This window comes from Haliaeetus albicilla, chromosome 12, assembly GCF_947461875.1.
Source record: "Haliaeetus albicilla chromosome 12, bHalAlb1.1, whole genome shotgun sequence".
Lineage (NCBI taxonomy): Eukaryota > Metazoa > Chordata > Aves > Accipitriformes > Accipitridae > Haliaeetus > Haliaeetus albicilla.
Genome location: NC_091494.1, coordinates 14,046,126 through 14,066,711, shown reverse-complemented (window position 1 = coordinate 14,066,711; position 20,586 = coordinate 14,046,126). Strand labels below are relative to the sequence as shown.

At 37.1% G+C, this 20,586-nt stretch overlaps 1 protein-coding gene across 4 annotated transcripts in view; it reads left to right on the top strand.

Annotated features, from left to right (window-relative positions):
* Positions 1 to 20,586, top strand: part of UNC13C (unc-13 homolog C) — a 201,049-nt gene that overhangs the window by 116,947 nt on the left and 63,516 nt on the right. For all 4 annotated transcript variants that reach the window (XR_011327075.1, XM_069798209.1, XM_069798208.1 and 1 more), the window contains one exon: positions 3,919 to 4,052. Coding sequence is in view for 3 of the 4 variants with exons in the window: in XM_069798209.1 (XP_069654310.1) it covers positions 3,919 to 4,052 (134 nt within the window). In the remaining variant the exon portion in view is untranslated. The remainder of the gene's footprint in view (positions 1 to 3,918; positions 4,053 to 20,586) is intronic.

The following is a 20,586-nucleotide window of genomic DNA, read 5'->3' as shown; positions in this document are numbered from 1 at the left end:
CATGTTTTGATGGTAAGATATCATCTGGTATTATTGTTTGTTTGATCTGCCAGCAGATGCCTGTTAGAAATATCCCTATTCTGTCTTTGGCCAGTTAGTTATTGAACTTTTAAGTATAGCATCTACTACGGTATCTTCTTATGGCATTTCATAGTTCTGTGCATGTGGACAGCATTACCATCCCACGTGATATTACTGGGGGTCAAGGTATTTTAAGTGTCTTTCCTAAGTGAAAAGGCTAGTGAAAAAGAAATTGATTCTGCTAATGGGCAAACTTTTATTCATGTCAATACTTCCTGAAAGCTCTCTTGGTTACTCTAAGAGCAATCTGTGATTTTAGCTTGTTCAGTGAATTATATATCCACCAAAATGAAAGACAGGCAACTTCAGAAAATCATTCTTTTTAAAAGTCATGAATCATGAACAGTATCTGCTAACTAGCAATTTTGTCAACTTGATATATTGAGAATTTATGTTCCTCTTAACCTTTTCAGATTTTTTTTTTTAATCTCAGCATTGATATTATCTTCTATAATGATAACCAATATTCAGTGGCTTATATATCTTGTCACTGTATTTGTGCCACTGTGGCACTAATTGAGTATATTGGGTGTTTGGTTCATAGTTTTATACTGGCAGTTTCTTTCTAATGGATAGAACCTGAGTGAAAAAAAGAAAGTTACTATTATCAAAATAAGCTCTTTCTACTTAATAGACCACATAGTTGACCACATGTTTATACTCCAGAAATTTTGTGCATGTAAAGTCTTGTAAGTATATGCTTTGCTTATGTACAAACTAATCTAGTCTTGGCACTTCAAAAGGCCTTTCCACAACTTCTGCATAGACTGTAAATACACTGTACCATGAAAGTGCATATGGTATTATTTCCTAAAGTGAAAGGATGCATACTATTGAGAACTGGTTGCATATGAGACCAAGTCACAAGATTGAGACACGAGCTATTATCACCACAGTTACAAAATTAGAGCAGATAAAGGTTTTTTTGAGACCACAGAGAAGGAAAAACTTAACTTGTTTTTTCATTTAATAAGAGGTCATTCTTATTGACTTGTTTACAACAGACTGATGGTGAACCCGTGTCACCAAAGCAGACTTCAGCAAAGCAGTATAGATATTAAAATTCAGTGCCTCTAAAAAGGTGTTTCATTTTATTAAGAAAATGTTAAAATGTAATTGTATGATGCTGTCCTCCCACTCACTTTTTCTATGCTGTTATGCAGTTTACTCTGCCTCTAAGTTATGTTAATAGAAACATTTTAAAGCCAAACAAACTGTATCACTGAAATTTTTTGGATATGAAAATAGCTCTGTTTCAGGTTAATTTTTATTCCTAGATGGAACTTCCTTCTGTCAGTTTTGTATGCTTGCAACTAATCAATGTAATCAAACTTCCAACGTTTTTTTACCTCATTATAATGCTTCTCTGAAGGCATCTGTTGCCAGAAAACACATAAAACAAATAATAATGCCAGCAATAATAATAATTAATGTAAAAACAACTTGAAAGATTCTGAGCATTTCTAAGCCATTAGTTAGATTTTAGGATAAAGAATGGAAATTACAGTTGGGCATGGGAAGATTATGCACTTCATTTCAGAGCATCTATTAATGTGAGAATATTTAAAAAATACCTTCTCTGGGGATTTTGAAAAGATCATCTTGATTTTTAAAAGATTTCTGTGCCAGAGAATTTCTGTAGAAAGCACCTCCTTGTGCAATTATTACTTTGTAAATTAATTACTTTTTGCTATCTGTATTAAAGAACAGAATTTCACATTCTATGTTTCACGTTCACAACCATGAAAAGCTACCTCAGCTATATGCCATTGCAGGGTTTTTTTGTGAAATATAGTTCTTGGATAAGATGCTTGACTAAATGTGAACTGGCTTTGTCTTTGACAACTGCCTTTCAGTTTGGCTTAAGCATGCACTAGCTTCTTAGAAAAAAATGGTATATTTGAAATAAATCTTTGATATAGAAACAAGGTCTTTTAATAAAACTATAATGTACGCCAGGCCAAGCCCTTGTGAGTGGCATTAATGCTCCTATATTCATCTCTGTTTTGAAAAGCACTCTTGTTTGCATGTGTGGTTGTTCATTGCCAGTGATACTACTCACACCATCTATTATAACTGCTTCTGAGCCTCACCTTTATTTCAGTTGCTTTAGACACTGAAGCCATAGCATTTATAGATCAGCTGAGTGTGTAGTAGTGTGATTAATGATACTTTTCTAAAATATTCCACAGTGACCACAAAAACAATTTCAATTAAGTGTTGTTGAAATTCTTGTTCTGCCATTCTTAATGCTGTTAATAGATAAAAGTTAATTGAGGTTAAGATAACATTTAATTAATTCACTATGATACTAATATAGTGTCATATCTATTCAAAGAGATATGGGGTCCATTGAAGTGGTCATATTTGGACTACAAATGAGAAGTACAGGGAATATGTGTTTAAACTTGAAGGATAATAGGCATGTTTATTTTCTGACTTACTAGCTGAGTGAAAAGACCCCTTTCTATCTCTGGCAGCTGTGTAGAAGAGCATGTGTAGACATAGCATGTTCAGACATACTTCTGTGTGGCAGAAATTATGTGTGTTTGTATGTGTGTGTCCATACAGAGATAAAAATATTTCTTTTCAGGTTTGGTTCTCTGTAATGAAGTTATTTATTGGACATTGATAAGGAATCTGATTCTTCTGTCAAGCAAAGAACTGAAAAATACTTTTGTCTAGGAAACTGTAGACTAAGAATTCATAAAACAAAACTGTAGAGACAAAATCTAGATGTAAATGCACATTTTAGTGACATTAGAAAGTATAAAATTCTCAGTAAAAGTTTCTAAGTGGTGAATATTAATACATACTTATAACTATATTAAAAGGTACCAAAAGCAGGATTTTAGTCAAGAGGAATAAAAAACACTGCTTTACTTACCAACTTTTAATCAATGACTGGAGAGTCATGTTGGTAATCCGTCTGATATGTCAGTGTGTCATGTCCTTCCTCGTGATTATTACAAAAATGTAATGGGGTGTCTCAGGTTCTCTGCTTTGGATGTGAAACTGGTTGCAGTCCTCTTCATTTACAAGGATTATACAAGAATCCAAGTTCCTTGGATAAAAAAGGAATCAAGTAAGAGATTGGTTTAGCTCATACCTTTAAAATCCTTGGCAAGGCAATAACCTCACAAGCCCCTCTTTTGGACAGTCCTATGTACCTTTTCGCATTTATAGGTGTCCAGGGATTTTTTTTTTCCCCCCTCCTGCTTTGTGGTGTTTTCCTCTGCCTCTCATAAACGCACAGTTTGTGGTTCTGCCAGTCAATCTATGAGTGCCTGGGAAATCTCTGTGCAGAATATTTTGGACAATAGCCTTTGTTGTTTTGGCTATTAAAAAACAAAGGGAAATTTAACCACTTCTTCATTTATAGCTAACAGCATAGCAGTTGTTAGGCCAAATAACTTCAGCGTATAATCCAAAACAAAACAAGAAATGTTCCTTGTCATTGCTTTGTTCAGTATTTATTGTGTAGGGTATAAAAGTTCTGCCTCAGCAGGCAATTTTACCTACACTCAGTTTCATCAGAACAAAGATTTAAGAATGTATTTAATTAAAGTGTGGACATGCAATAAAAATCAAGCCTCTATTGATCTTCTTTGCTGACCTGGCTGTCTTTGCACTGTGTATGTTTTTTGATATATGTCCACAGCCAGGTACAGTCTGTCATATAATCTACTCTAAGTTGGATAGACAGTGTTTGTCCAAAATTTCTGAAGATTCATAATATGTCACTCTTTCCAACCAAGTAATAATCTGTAGGTGGAAATCCCATAATATTTTCTCTAATTTCTCTGATATAAAATATATTCAATCTTGTTTTAACAGGGTAAGAAACAAGAAGTTCCTAAAGAAGAACAGGGACCAACAACAAAGAATTTGGATTTCTGGGCACAGCTTATTACTCTGATGGTCACCATCATAGATGAAGATAAAACAGCATATACACCTGTCTTGAACCAGTAAGTAATTGCTTTCCTCATAAAAATTAAGAATCATGGTTTTATTAAAATAAAGACAGGAAATACACCTGAATCAGTACTTCTATCTTAAGTATAATCTAGCTAAAGATTTTTTAAAATACAGAATATAACATTGACATAGCTTGATAAAGACTTAGTGCTCTGATCATGGAAAGAGAACCTTTTGGTTTAGGAACGCTAAAGACACATGGTATAGGAACCAACCCAAAAAGTTAAGTTGCAAAATATTATGCAAGAGAACTAAACAGACAGACAGAAGGGAAAATTCAGTGAAATAGTGTGATGGTATTAATGTTATGATAGTATCTTGGCACACAAGGTGTTTAAAGTGTGCTGAGAATTTTTTTAGGCATTCTAATAGACTTCTAGGGATGTATTTGTAAAAGAATACTGAACTTCACAGAAAGACCCTCTCCAAATTTATGCTTGCCTAGAGAGAAAGCTTAGCCAGGCTGACTTGAACATTTACAAAATGGAGAGCAATATCCTGGACTTACCAGAGATAGAAGTTGACTTCTCAGAACTGAAGATGTAACAGATGAGGGAGGTACAATCAATAACCAGGACAAGTTGAATAACTTATGGTTGATACACTACTAGGGCAGAGAGAGCCAATCGATAAACACAGAAAGAGGAGAGAAAGTGCTGGGGTTTGAAAATTAAGTAAACAGAAGGAGTGCAAAGGAACATGTTTCACATATTAAGGCTGGAGAAATGGGTGTTGCAGTAATTGAAATGTGACATGATGAGGGCCTAAGGAAAAGTTTTAGCTCTTTGGAGCTATTTTACAGAGAGATTCTAGAAAATCTGGGCATCGCCTAGCTGTGATGACTTATGCAAAAATAGAAATTGAAACTTATATCTGTATTATGGCTAAACAATTAATAGAGGTGTCTGCAGTGGCATTTAATTGAATGGTCTGCAGGGGAGCAAGAATAAGTCTGTTTCTTCCAGCCAAAAGAGGGTAGATACTGAAAGGCACTTGGTACATGGAGATGTGTTTGTCTGTTGATAAAAGGTACTACACTTTTTATGGACCCACAGTATAATTACCAAAGAAACCTGGTGATAACCAGAAGTTGGAAGAGATTTCATTGCCTTCTGACTCCTTCCTTTCCTTTAAATAAATGCAGGATTGTTTCAGTCCTGAATAATAAACATCTCTTTGTCAAATCATTTCCTTCACTGACCTTATTAAGGAACAAGTTCTTACCCTACAGAGGAAGGAAAACTCTTTTCCCATTTACTCCATTTATACAACTTAGTGTGAAGTTGCTCTATTAACGAAAGCTCAATTTTTTGTCTGACTGTCTGTATAGCAAATATACTTATTATAAAACATCTAACTGGAACACATACATAGATGTGTTTCATTTCAGTCTCTTCACTGAAATTAAACACCAGTAATTGGGGGCTAATTATCCTAAAAATTGTTCTAGCTACATTCTTACACAAACATGAGGGAGAAAGGAAAGGGATAAAGAACAGAATTCCTCTGAGCGGATTAGGAGGTTCCCTAAAGTACAGCTGAGTGATTGTGTAAGATGTGAAAAAAGAATCAGGAGTGGACAGAATTGGGACAGATTAAGGGAGAGAGTTTGTGTGTGTGACTTGTCTCCCTTTTTCTCTGTTTTGGAAGTGGAAGGGTGAACACAAGGAATAAAGTGTCTTTCAGAAATAGGAGACATCAGGAGCAAGAGATGAAGAGGCTGTGGGGGAAAAACTTCAAAAACTGTTCAGAGCTGCTTTGGATACTTCTTTTTAAAAGAAAAGCTTCTTCTAACACAAAAGCAGCATGCAAAAACAGTTGAGAAAAATGACAGCCTCTTCCCCCTTACCCCAGAAAAGAAAATGGATGAAAGGAAAATATAAGTTGAACGTATAAGAATATTGCAAAACTGTGACTCCTTATCAGAAATATATGGCCATGCAGTGTCTCAGTGAAATATTCAGGTCTATGTCCATATGAATGTTGTACAAATGAGGTTACTGAAGATCTCCAGGAGAGCTCCAAGCATTCTGATAGGAGTTTTCACATAGGTATAATATTGCTCAGAATTCTTTTTCCTCAATCAGTTTTGGAAACCCTATTTTAGTGTCTACCTTGGAGGCAAAAAAGATGCTATGATAGAGCAGTTTGAACTGTATCAGATTATGAATCCAGATGAAACATGACATAATTGCCTCAGCAAGCATTGCAGCAACTGAAAGACCATACCAGACCATTCAGTGGGAGTTGTGTGGGCAACCTGCAGATCTTATTTGACATAAGAAACTTGACAAGTTTCAGGGAAAAACGTGAAGTCTGGTATTTAAGTTGTAAAATTTTCATTCTACTAGTTAAAACAATGTAAAACGTGATTGGAACCTGATTCACAAGCAAATGTAGGACTTCCCAGCACTTGTTGAATATGCATTGTACACACTGTGAGACAGCAGAAATTGTTTCAAAACAAAGTATCTGTTCAATTAAAAGGAACAAAAAAATCAAGAACAAAATCTTCAACTGAAATGTGCTTGTGTATTTGGAAATCAAGATCTAAACTTTGTGCCTCTGCACATCTTGTTTCTTAAATTTGTATTACAACAACACACATAACTATTCTATGTGCACTACAATTAAAGGAAAAGCTTTTTAGCTTTAAATTTGTTATTTAATGATTCTTACATGTTTGCAATGTAAGGATCTGTTTTCTTTCTGCTGTGAACACTCTGTGTTCCATACTCTTATTTAGTACTTTAGTACAACTTTAGTACTTTTTTGTGAACTTAGAGCAGTGTCAGCACTGTGTTCTTGAAGTAGACATAGTGAATAACCAACTCAAAAAGAATGTTAGTGTAGAACCAGAGCCTATAAGGGGGGGGGGGGGAAGATATGATTAGCAAAGTTAAATTTTGGAAGTCAGAAAGCATTAGCTTAAAATTTAAAAAGTCAAGATAGATTAAACATTGCAAAAGAAAATAAAAGAGGGCAAAGAAAAATTGAATACAATGGGACTGAGTTCTGTTTGCAGTGAACATGGTATTCGGTTGAAATATGATCTGGGCATTCAGAATTTACGGGAGGATAGTACAGGACAAGGAACCCAACTGAAGAATGTTGATGCCAACACAGAATGGCAACTGATGCTGAGTGTTTGGAAGTGGAAATGATCAGAGCTGCAGTAAAAGCAAACCTCCAAGAGATTTGCACATATTCCCTCCCCATTCCACAGTGTGGAAAGAACTGGCACATGAAATCTGCACGTGCAGATTTCCTCATGCTTCAGGAGCTAGGATGTTTAATAAATCTGTGAAGTTAGGGATAGTAACTTATATTGAAGAAACAGCATAACTATAACCTATGAGTCAGTGAGTTATGAAATACATGTCAGTAAAAAAAAAAAAAAGGCATGGAAGGAAGTAAAAAAAGTCAGGTAAACTATATAATGAATTGTACTATGCCAGGCTAACTCTAGAATGTTTCCTTGATAATAGAAAGTGTATCTGATGTGTTTTGTGTCTTCATTCAGTGATACTCCCCATTATCAATTACACTTCATTGTTTGGAAGCAGATTAATATCACTTGTGAACATTATCCTGTTTAACAAAGCGATATTCTGTTCTTTCACAGGACCCACTGTCATTTTCTTAGGTAGCAATGTATCATACACTTTAAGACCAGATTAGATATATAGACTATGTAAGGTATCTGTCTTGTCCATTATGTTTTCTTCAGGAAAGGAAACACTACTTTTGTTAAAAAAAGTTTGGATAGGTGGAAGATAGAGCACAAAAGTGAGAATAAACGAACTTTTTGCTCAGGGTTTAAATTAAATACATATTTTCCAAAATCAGATAGAACTTTTGTCTTAAGAACTAGTGAAGCAGTGGCCATGCCTAGCACTCCTCAGATAGTGTAATCCAACCTGTTGCTGCATGCAGAGCACAAAAGTGAGTGTATTTGCACACCAGGACCAGACTCTCTTTAGCACCTGAATGAGGCTGAACCCACCAAGTATGGAATATGAGCTATTCTGAGAATGTGCATCTGAGGTTCAGGGACCTCGATATTCTTAAAATGTAGCAGATGCAGATATGACAGCACAAATTAAGAAAAAGCATTTTTAATTGTCATGATAGGAATTTCTTAGTTTAGGATTGAGCCAGAGACATGCAATACTATCTAGGATAAATGCTTTGGGGTTTTCTTTATGTTTTGCTTCATACATTGATTCTTCTCATTTTCTGTGAAGCTGAGTTAAGTTTCATTCCATTGATCTGTGGTTTTATATATAGCACTTTGTTAGAACTAGCCAGTGTAAACAGTTTTCATTAAATTTTTGCTTAATTAAAATCAATAGAGGGAAGACATTCAGAAGTGGCTACCTTTTATATGCAGTTTAGTATTTTTGGAAATACACAGAAATTATCGTGTACAGCCAACTTAATGGTTAATTTATTTCCCATGAAAACCTAGCATATTCTGTTTATTAAGAAGTTCCACCAAATAGTATATTATGGTTGACATATGAGTTGAGGATTAGAGACTGTCATACAAATGAGGAAGATTATTTTAATAGCAATGTTTTGGATAAACTGAGATTTTATAGTATTGCTCTAAGAATGATAGAGAAATTGGGAAATTATGGCCTGTGAGACAGAAATAATTGTACCAAGAGTAAACAAAATGACTAATAGAGCACTTTACTGGTTGTCCTCTTGCTTCACTGAGAAATGTCAAAATGTATGGTTTTTACAAAGTTTAGAAAACATAGTATGTAGAGGTTTGTATGGGAAATTTCTCTCATATTTTGCTGCTTAGGGACACAATTCTGAAATAGCTTGCAAAAGTCTTTTTACCTAAAAATAAGGTGATAAAATACAAATAATAAAGAATTCTTTACTTACACAGATGCTTTAGAATTTGATCTGTGATTACTGCTTCCCTTTAATAAGTCAGCTGCTGCTGTTACCATTTATCTTCAGCATGTGGAAATTTTTGTTTGCTTCTGTTGTGTGTTAAGCTTTGTTAGCTTCTCACATATAATAAAACAGCAACAATAACTGTGATAGTTGCATAATACCCATAACTGTGATAGCTGCGTAATACCCATCAGTCTCTGATTGATATAAGTATAGAGACTAGCATGAGTTTTGGAAAGCAAGTTCAGCAACAACTTGGAATTATGTATACACGTAGCCCATAAACACTAAATTAAATTATACAAATGATGGAAACACATATTTTACTAAATGCTTAGACATAGGGAACAGAGAGGAAGTTGACTCCATGACAACAGAAAACACAAATCCTTGTGTGGATTCACATAGAGGAAAGAAACCCAAATTTTTCATTATGTGTAGTTCTTAGATCACAGGCTTAACAATGCACAAAAAGACAGTATGTGTAGACCGATACAATTGTGCTTCATTACCATGATGATGAGGGATTAACCAAATTATAGAATAATGAGCTTATTAATGACTATTAGGCAGATACTCATAATGCAGGAAACTGGAAGAAGACTATCTCCTTTCTGTGCTGCTTTACAGCTGCTGGAGTTACAGTGCTTCTACTTTCGAGAGCAGATTATGGTTACCATCATCCTTTTAGAACAAATTATCTCAAGAGGAAAAGACCTTTGTATAAACTAGTACTTATATGAATGCTGTCAACTGTCCTTCCTCCAACTTGATGAACAAATTCTAGGATGCATACTTCTTTTCTGACAAATATGTGTCTCGTATATTCCTTCAAATATATTTCTGTCCTCTTAGTAGGGTAAAAGATTTTGCAAAAATACAATGAAGTCCCTAATTTCTTTCTTGAGTTTCTTTGAAAGAGTTTGATCTGAGAGAGGACTTGGGATTTACTGCAGTAATTGCATTTCTGGAGTACAGTTAAGACAGAGCTTAGGAAAAAGAGAAATAACTTTGCTTTTTTTGCCCAGACCCTTATCTGAAATCCAGGAACATGAAATGCTGTTTTCATTAGAGCAAGAAACATGTGACAGAAGTCAGTGCTTATTTACATAAAGATGTACCTAGATTCTTGGTTCCTTTATTACAGCAGAAACACTAGCCATCTCCTTGCTCAGAATGACCAGATGAGCCATTGCACTGAAGTGTGGCACTCAGTAAGCTCCTTGTCTTCCATTTCTGTTACTGTCCGTTTTAAAAATTCTTTAGGCTTCTTCTGCCTGCAGGTCACACAACTTAGAGATGGTATCTCAGTCTTTAACTTGCAAAAAAATAAACCCTAGACTATCCAACTTAGTTCTGACTAACCATTTGACTAGTTTGTTATGTAGTCCAGCTCTTTTTACAATATAAGGAGACTTGGTCTCTTTCTCTTGAGCTTGTCAGAGTGCTTGGCATACCCTTTGGCTTTATTTGGATTAGTTTTTTAATCCAAGCCCCAGCTTTAGCATCCATTAACATCTTGTGCACAGCAGTAAATCGTGCTACGAAATCCTTGAGCTGTCTGTAACCTGTTTGGAATTTAATAATAATTTCAGTCCTTTAGTGAGGGATGGTTTCTCAATGAGGTCATTAATCTGTAAATGAAGTTTCTCTTACATTAAACCTTAGTAAGAAAGGAGAATCAGCCCTGCATATGACTCTAATTGTTGTGTATTTTGTCAGAGAACCAGAGAACTTCCACATTAATCTAACTAATGTCGGTGAAGAATTTGACTGTGAATTTTTTAAATATGGTGGTTTTAAGACTCTTCTTGGGGACTGGTTTCTTCTTTATATTTTAATGCTTTGACTAATTTTTGCTTTCAATTGTGTTTGTGTTTTTATATATGTCGGAATTTGCCTTCAGTTGTGGCCTCAAATGCAGATAACTCAGTGGTGACTGCTGTGAACTGTGACATATGACTTTCTTGAGCACTGAGTAGTCTATGTGACGGCCACTTTTAGGGAAAACAATAGAATTATATAGCTGTTTCTGTCATTATTCTTAGCCAGAAAGATATATTACAGTTGAAAAAACATTCCTGCTGCTTCTGACATTTGGAACCAAACTCAAGATGTGCCAGAACTATCTATAGCACAAATTGAAAGTTGTACTTTAAGTTGTCAAGTACTGATTTTAGCATTATAACATGATGTCAGGAAGGAATGTAATATAACATGGAATTTATAAGAAGTTGTCTTCCTTTTTACAATACTGTTTTTAGGGTCCTCCAAGCAGTTTTAACAGTGGCCACAAATGTCAAGCCTAGGCTCTTTTCCTTCTTCTTTACCTATAGATCTATAGATGTTAGAATTAGAAAATTAAGAGGATGTTGAAAATACTAAACGTACATAATATACTTAGAAGCAAAACCATCTGAACAGATTAATACTGAAGAATAACAGGCATAATAAAATCTCAGTCATGTTGTGCTCTGCAGTTTACTGTTTATTGTATACATTCCTAACATGAACATTTTTCATAATGCTGATAATTCAGTCTGTCAGTTTAGTCAGACAGTGAAATATGTCTGACAATACCAAGTGCATCTCTCTGACAAAGTGCAAGCTGGGAACAAGGGAACGCTAAGGGTTTTGAGAGTCATGTACTTGGAGATAAATATCAAATATTAATTAATCACCTGGAATTTTCTGTTCTTATTTATTTCATATTTTCTCTGAATATTCATGTAATAGAATCATAGAATGGTTTGGGTTGGAAGGGACCTGAAAGATCATCTTGTTCCAACTCCCCTGCCATGGGCAGGGACACCTTCCACTAAACCAGGTTGCTCAAAGCCCCATCCAACCTGGTCTTGAAAACTTCCAGGGATGGGACATCCACAGCCTCTCTGGGCAACCTGTTCCAGTGTCTCACCACCTTTACAGTGAAGAATTTTTTCCTAAATCTACCCTCTTTCAGTTTAAAGCCATTACTCCTTGTCCTATCACAGCATGCCTTTGTAAAAAGTCCCTCCCCATCTTTCCTGTAGCCCGCCTTTAGGTACTGGAAGGCTGCTGTAAGGTCTCCCCGGAGCCTTCTCTTCTCCAGGCTAAACAACCTCACCTCTCTCAGCCTGTCTTCATACGAAAGGTGCTCCAGCCCTCTGATCATCTTCATGGCCCTCCTCTGGACCTGCTCGAGCAGGTCCATGTCTTTCTTATGATGGAGGCCCCAGAGCTGAATGCAGTACTCCAGGTGGGGTCTCACAAGAGCAGAGTAAAGGGGCAGAATCACCTCCCTCGACCTGCTAGCCACGCTTCTTTTGACACAGCCCAGGATGCAATTGGCTTTCTGGGCTGCAAGCACACATTGCTGGCTCATATTCCGTTTTTCATCCACTAAAGCCCCAAGTCCTTCTCCTCAGGGCTGCTCTCAACCAACCCACTCATCACCCAGCCTGTTTTTATGCTTGGGATTGCCCCGACCCATGTGCAGGACCTTGCACTTGGCCTTGTTGAACTTCATGAGGTTTGCACAGGCCCACCTCTCAAGTCTGTCAAGGTCCCTCTGGATGGCATCCCTTCTCTCCAGTGTGTCAACCGCACCACACAGCTTGGTGTCCTCGGCAAACTTGCTGAAAATGCACTCAATCCCACTGTCCATGTCACCAACAAAGGTGTTAAACAGCACCGGTCCCAATATCAACCCCTGAGGAATGCCACTCATCACGGGTCTCCACTCAGACATCAAGCTGTTGACTGCAACTCTTTGAGTGCAACCATCCAGCCAATTCCTTATCCACCAAGTGGTCCATCCATCAAATCCATGTCTCTCCAATTTAGAGACAAGGATGTTGTGTGGGACACTGTCAAATGCTTTGCACAAGTCCAGGTAGATGATGTCAGTTGCTCTTCCCTTATCCACCAACGCTGCAACCCCATCATAGAAGGCCACCACATTTATCAGGCACGATTTGTCCTTTGTGAAGCCACGTTGGCTGCCACCAATCACCGCCTTATTTTCCATGTGCCTTAGCATAGTTTCCAGGAGGATCTGCTCCATGATCTTGTTGGGCACAGAGGTGAGACTGACTGGCCTGTAGTTCCCCAGGTCTTCCTTCTTTCCCTTTTTAGAAATGGGGGTTATGTTTCCCCTTTTCCAGGCAGTGGGCACTTACCTGGACTGCCACAACTTCTCAAATATGATGGATAGTGGTTTAGCAACTAAGTCCACCAGTTCCCTGAGGACCCACGGACGCATCTCGTCAGCTCCCATTGACTTGTGGACCTTCAGGTTCCTTAGATGGTCTCAAACCTGATCTCCTACAGTGGCCGGTTCTTCATTCTTCCAGTCCCCACCTTTGCCTTCTGTGACTTGGGTGGTGTGGCTGGAGCACTTGCCAGTGAAGACTGAGGCAAAAAAGTAATTGATTACCTCAGCCTTCTCTGTGTCCTGGGTAACCAGGTCTCCTTCTGGAGAGGGCCCACATTTTCTTTAGTTTTCCTTTTGTCACCAACATACCTATAGAAGTTTTTCTTGTTGCCCTTGATGTCCCTGGCTAGATTTAATTCTATTGGGGCTTTAGCTTTCCTAACTTGATCCCTGGCTGCTCAGACAATTTCTCTGTATTCTTCCCAGGCTACCTGTCCTTGCTTCCACCCTCTGTAGGCTTCCTTTTTGTGTTTGAATTTGTCCAGGACCTCCTGGCTCATCCATGTAGGCCTCCTGGCGTTTTTGCCTCGCTTCCTCTTTGTTGGGATGCATTGCTCCTGAGCTTGAAGGAGGTGATCGTTGAATACTAACCGGCTTTCTTGGGCCCCTCTTACCTCCAGGGCTTTATCCCATGGTACTCTACCAAGCAGATCCCTGAAGAGGCCGAAGTCTGCTCTTGTGAAGTCCAGGGTAGCGAGCTTGTTGTGTGCCCTCCTCGCTGCCCTAAGGATCTTGAACTCCACCATGGAACTCACTCCATGGTCACTGCAGCCAAGGCTGCCCTTGAGCTTCACATTCCCTGCCAGCCCCTCCTTGTTGGTGAGAACAAGGTCCAGCATAGCACCTCTCCTCATTGGCTCCTCTGTCACTTGGAGAAGGAAGTTGTCATCAACAAATTCCAGGAACCTCCTGGATTGCTTATGCCCCACTGTGTTGTCCCTCCAACAGATATCGGGATGGCTGAAGTCCCCCATGAGGACCAGGGCTTGTGAACATGAGGCTGCTCCTATCTGTCTATAGAGGGCCTCATCTGCTCGGTCTTCCTGGTCGGATGGCCTGTAGCAGACCCCCACTACAATGTCACCTGTCCCTGCCCTCCCTTTAATCCTGACCCATAAGCTCTCAGTCGGCTCCTCATCTATCCCCAGGCAGAGCTCCATGCACTCCAGCTGGTCATTGACATAGAGGGCAACACCCCTTCCTCGTCTCCCCTGCCTGTCCTTCCGAAAGAGCCTGTATCCTTCCATTCTAATGCTCCAGTCACAGGAGCCATCCCACCATGACTCCGTGATAGTATGTTTATATATTATAATAATAGTATTTGGGTATATATGTATAATATTATGTGTATATAATATAATATATATTAGTATATATAATAGTGTGTGTGTATATATAGTATGTGTATATATATTTATATACATGCATGTATATTAAAGCAAACTAGAAGCCTGTCTTGGTTGGGAGGAGGGCACAGAAGGAAGATTCAAAAGCTTAAGTTCTCTTACTGACTGACATTCACCTGTCATAGGATATTAAGCAAGCAATTTCTACTTTGTCTTCTTCCCCATTCTCTGTCTTGTCTTTTTAAACTGTGAGTTTTGAAGATCAGTGATATTGTCTTGTTACATATTTTAGAGTTCCTGCATAGTAATTTCTTAAACCTACCAGAAGCCTGTAAGTGCTACTGTAATGCAAATAGTAAATTATGTATTATTATTACATGAGTACTCTTAGAAATATGAGTAACCAAATTAAAGTAAACGTGACTACTCATGTGTAAAACTATCTCTGAGGAAAATTATGGCAGGAGTGGTGCATACAGTAGCCATACCAATTACATATCCCCACAGGAAAAAAGACTCGCACATATACGTAAAGTCTTTATCAGTATTCTGCAGTCTCAAGTTGTGCACGTGCCCTTATATTCTTAATCGAATGCACAAATTGTATTATAACAATGGAGTAGATTGTTTAAAATACAGAGCAAAAGTTAGTGAAATTAAAAACAGATATGTTAGTATAAATTGTGAAGTAGACATGACACAATTTTTAGCACATCCTTTAGATAAGGTACAAACCACCCAGCAAGTACCAGAGACTAGAAGCATACTGTGAAAATTGCCTGTATCATCTAGTAACTCCTGGCAGATAGTAAGCCACTAGAAGCATTCTTGATTCTTTTCTAGAAGAATAAAAACTGGAAAAAAAGTCCTGCAGGCATTAACCAGCTTGTCACTGTATGACAGATTCCTTCATAACAATCAAATCAACAAAAATGAACATAATATTCATTGAAATAATACAGACATTTCCTACATTGTTCACACTAACAGTCCTGCTGGTGGAGTTAAATGGAACATTCCTTTCAAGTTTTTCATTTTACAGTTGTTTTCTCTACTCGCTTTTGTAGGACTGATTTGTGTTGGAATTTATACTTACCATAGACATGCTGATATATGTTTAACATTAGATTTCAAGCACAGTCTAAGTCAACCTGCCCTCATCATACCTGTGTTGGAATCAGTAACGCTGCTCCTCTACATAACATCTGCAAAGTCATTATCTGTATGACACAGTGCAGAAGATGCAGACCATCTAATGAGGTGTCTAATGAGATTTACTATCATTGGCTTGCACTTTAAGTCGTAACAGTAATGTAGCTGAAAGAGCAAGATATCTTGCATTATCAGCAGCATGGAGGTCAATGGACTTTTGTTCCATACCCATCAACACAAGGTCTGGGATGTTGTATAAGAAATATCTAAAACATTGGCTGCTTGAAAGGTGCCACCTCTGCTACAATTAGTAAAGCTGAACCAGCTTCACTGATAGATACTGTGCGTCTTAACTGAATGGAGAGCCTCACTTCTGACACATTTGGGAGAAGTGTGGAAGGAAGCTTCCATTTCTGATGTGCTACATGTACATAAAAATTTTGCCTATTTGAAGTTCTACAATGCTTTAATTTATTTTTTTGAGATCTATTTTAGTATGCCCACACTTACATAAGAACTCTGTCAAGTGGAAATGAAGTAGATAATTTGGACTTTTGTGGATAATTTGACATCTTTTAAAATGTATATTTCAATGGATTTCTCTTGGGTTTATATTTAAAATACATAAGCGATTGATTTGAATAAGAAATTAGGATGTCATTTGGATTTCAATTTATTTTTTTAATCTATGGAAATCTCAAAGATTCTTTTTTTAATTCCAGGGGTGTTTTTAATTGCCTCTTTTCAGGCTTTGATAAAGGAGCTCTCATAAACCATGACATTTGTTACTGAAACAAATTTCATGCAACGAACAGAGGAATGTTAATCAAAACATGGTACTATGAAAAGTTCAGCTACTATTTTAGCGATTTAAGGACCTTAAGAAGAGGTCAAATCCTGCTACCTTCATGAATAAAGCTGCTAGTGCAGTGAGTGAGTTGTATTTTGCATAACATATTGGGCTGCATTAGGAAGACTGCAGCCCACAGGTTGAAGGAAGTGATTGCTTCCGTCTGGGCAGAACCCATGACACTTCATTTGGGTGGTTGTTTCCAGTTTTGATTCCCCAGTGCAAGACAGACATTGTCAAACTGGAGAACTACAGTGGAGGACAACCAAGAAAATTAGGGGGATGGAACATGTGATGCGTGAGGAGAAGCTGAGGGAGCAGTTTGTATAGCCTGAGCAAAACACAGCTAAGGGTAGTGCTGATTGCATTCTTCAACTTCCTAATGAGATGTTATAAGGAAAAGACAGAGCCAAACCACTTCCATAAGTGCACAGTAAAAGGCACGAGCACAATTTTCAGGTAGGGAAATTCATATTAGCTATATAGGAGCAAATCCAGATTCCACAGTGAGAGGGGTCAAACACTGAAATATGTTGCCCAGAAAGGTTGTGTCATTTTAATGTTTGGAGGTAGTTAGAATTCGGCTCTACAGGCCCTGAGCAACCTGACATAACTTTGGGGTTCTCTCTGCTTTGAGCTAGATGACCTTCAGATGTCCATTCCAGCTTAGATTGTTCAAAAATTCTATAAAAATAGTTGCATTATCTCAAAACAACGTCCAATCTGCCGTCCATGTGGTCAGTACTGGATGCCTAGAGAAAGAATGTATCACAGTCATCATTGCTATCCTGGCCAGATAATGGTTGAAATAGTAGCCATAATAATATAGCCTTTCTAGTTAAGGACAAAATTTTACTCCATCACAGTTCTGTGATACTTGTTGACAGAGGTCTTTGCTTTATTTCCTTTTTGTTGACATTCAGAGCAAATCTTTTGAATGCATGATGTATTCTGTCAATCCTGTATACTTTATATGATATTCATTAAAAGAATAGCTAACTGAAATTACACATAAATATTACTTATATAAACATAAATATATACCAAGGGAAAAAATCTAATCCCAGAATTTTGATGTTAGCAAATGCAGAAACTGGTTGAAAAATTTAAAATTATTCAGATCTTATATTCCATTTAAGAAAAAGTAATTAATGCAGGAACACTATGTCAATTATACTCTGATAATCTCTGTCCAATCCTCTGTAAACTACTAATACTGGAAAAATTTAAAATCAAGTTGTCTACACCATACAGCTTTAATGTCTCCATGCAATTCAGTTTTCAGCCAGTATAGTTAGTATGGATATGAAAGGAATTTTAACAATGGTAGATAACAGCTATTTATTTCTGAAATATGTTTATAAGTAGTAAACTTTTTTAATAAGCAGCTTGTGGCTAATTAGTTTTGTGAGACAAGATGTTGTACTGTCTCAAATTGTTGTACATCAGTGAAGAGGATAAAGAATGCAGAGCAGAGTAATAGCATAAAGCTTATTTTCTTGTGTCAACACAGTTCATATGAATGACAGGATAAAAGAAAGCCAGGAATCAGATGTGAAATGGTTATTTCTAATGTGCAAAAACTATTTGTCACAGTTTCTGTTGTGCATGCCTGTCTGAGCTGGGTGAAGCTGCAGTAGCAAATAATCAAGCTTGTGAAGGCAGCGTTGAAAACTAGAAATTTACTTTGCTTATGGGACTCCACTTACTACCAGCTCTGATATGAGTATTGTTCATAAATGCAAAAAGTGGAAAAGCAATGGCATCATTGTGTGGAGAAGGGGCTGGGGTAGTGCTGAAGCCAGAGTTCTCTAGTTATAATGTGCTAAGCAAGTAGGTTTACTTTCTGAATCAGGATTAAATTATTTGGAAGTCAAACTATTAAACTGGAGGAAACTTTCAGGAAACAAGGTTTAGCTGAACACTGGCAAGCTGTGTGATGTCATTTCTAAGCATGTGAATGCTTGGAGAAGTGTATTTTATGGCTAATATCACAACACAATGAGATCTACAAGCATATTAGGTACTAGTTCTTTAGCATGTTAAATCAATTTCACTGGCTGAAAATGTTGATTAGGTTAACTGTCCTCATTACATTACTAGCCTACTTTGGACAAATTAAAAATCTATTATTTGAATCTCTGATAAATACACCTACAGGTATCATAGTTGCCATGAAGCAGATTAATTACATGTGAAAAGTAGAAGTTTTGTCCTAAAACACAATGCATTTTCTGTTGTATGATCATTTTTGCCATAGTATCTCCTCCTAAGAGGTCACTGTGTTGGATAAAAAGAAACAGGATGTATGGGAATGGCAGTCAATCCTGCAGGGCTGTAAGCAAAAATGTATCCATGTAATGATAAAATTGTGACTATCCGTACCCTAGGCATTGGATAGAAGGATTTCATTGGTATGTCTCGTTGATGATTACGCATTAAGCTTATAGTTCTCAGGGACACAGAAGTTGACATCTCTGGGTGTAAACTTTAGGTACCTAACTGAAGTCAGGTGGGATTAATTGAGGACACTGTGTCGAATTACAGTAATTTAAGCAACATAGTGAAAAGATAATTGCAGTTAGTGTGTGCATGTGTTTTCAAAAGTTAAAATGTATACACATATATATACACCACTAATCAAACAAATGCATTTTTATCAGACCCAGCCTTGCATTATGGACAAAGCACAGTGTCAATATTAAATCAACTTTTAAATATTTCCTCAGAGCAACATTGTCAAAGTTCAAGTCTGGTGCTAAGAGAGCAGTCAGACGGGACTGGAGGTAAAGAAATCAAGACACTTTAAATACGTTTGGGCTTTTGAACAATTAATTTTGTGCTAACAGAATTAATACAAAGTTCTATAATTGAGCAGCCATTAGCACAAAGAGGCGTATCAGTGATCTGAGCTAGCAATTGCTTCATATTAAAGTGACAGAGCTAATGAGCTGTTAAAGTACTTTTTCTTTGCAGATATGATCAGGGTCAAATACATCCCTGGAAAGAATACATTACTTAAATCATATTGCTACTACCTTAAAGTTGCACATCATTCGCATTCTTTCTTTGGCAATAGGAACTTTAAAAATTTTTACATTTCTACAAAAATTATCACAGAATATTTTCTGAATTTGATTAGTGCTTCAATAAGAGGTCAAAATACTTTGGAACAAAATATCTTCTAGTGTAAAGCGGTGTAATAAACTCAAGACAAAAGCCACACAACTCTGTTTCCTCATAAAATGGGTCTTTCATGATTTTATGTATTCATGGTGAACTGCTAGTGTATTTGTATGGCTCTCGCTGGACCACTGTAGTATAAACAACTGGTTTACCACTCAGAGGTTCTGTGCAGTACTTTCTGCCCTTTAGCTGCATGACCTGCTTTGGTCTGCTTCTGTGCCCTGAGAACTGCTCATGTTAATGTCAGTCCCACACCTGCTGTAAGGACAGCCTTTTTTTAAATAAAAAAAAAAAAAAAAAAAACACCACATAGACAAATAGTTCTCCTTTTAAATATGATATGAAAGATACAGTGTCTGTCACTAAAATATCAGCTTTTGCTAGTAGCTAACAGTGAAGATGGCAACTGAAAGATTAAAGCTTTTCTTTTACATAGAATAGGAAGCAGCTGGGATCTATGAAAAAGTTGTGGGAAAATATTCACTTGGTAACACCAAAAAATATCTAAGTAGGACTGTTTTTCTAAGATGACATGAAGCATAAGGCCAAAACTAAAATTTTGAATCAAAAGTATGCATTTTTCTACCTTTTATATTCTTTACTGTTTTACCCATGCTTCAGGGTGAAAGTCTTCAGTGAATTGGATTCAACCAGCATAAACCAATATAGCTTCACAGACAGCTTCAGTATTTTCCAGTGTAATAAGGGAATTAAGGAAAACCTGTAGGTGCTAAACAAGCAGCCAACTGTTTCAGGTTTTTCATAAGCCATCTGATTTATGTAAAGTTGAGGAGTTATCTGCAAGATAGATGGATGTTTCTTGATTTAAAATGTCTTGTGAGGGAATTTGTGCAACATGCTACTAATTACTTAGGCCC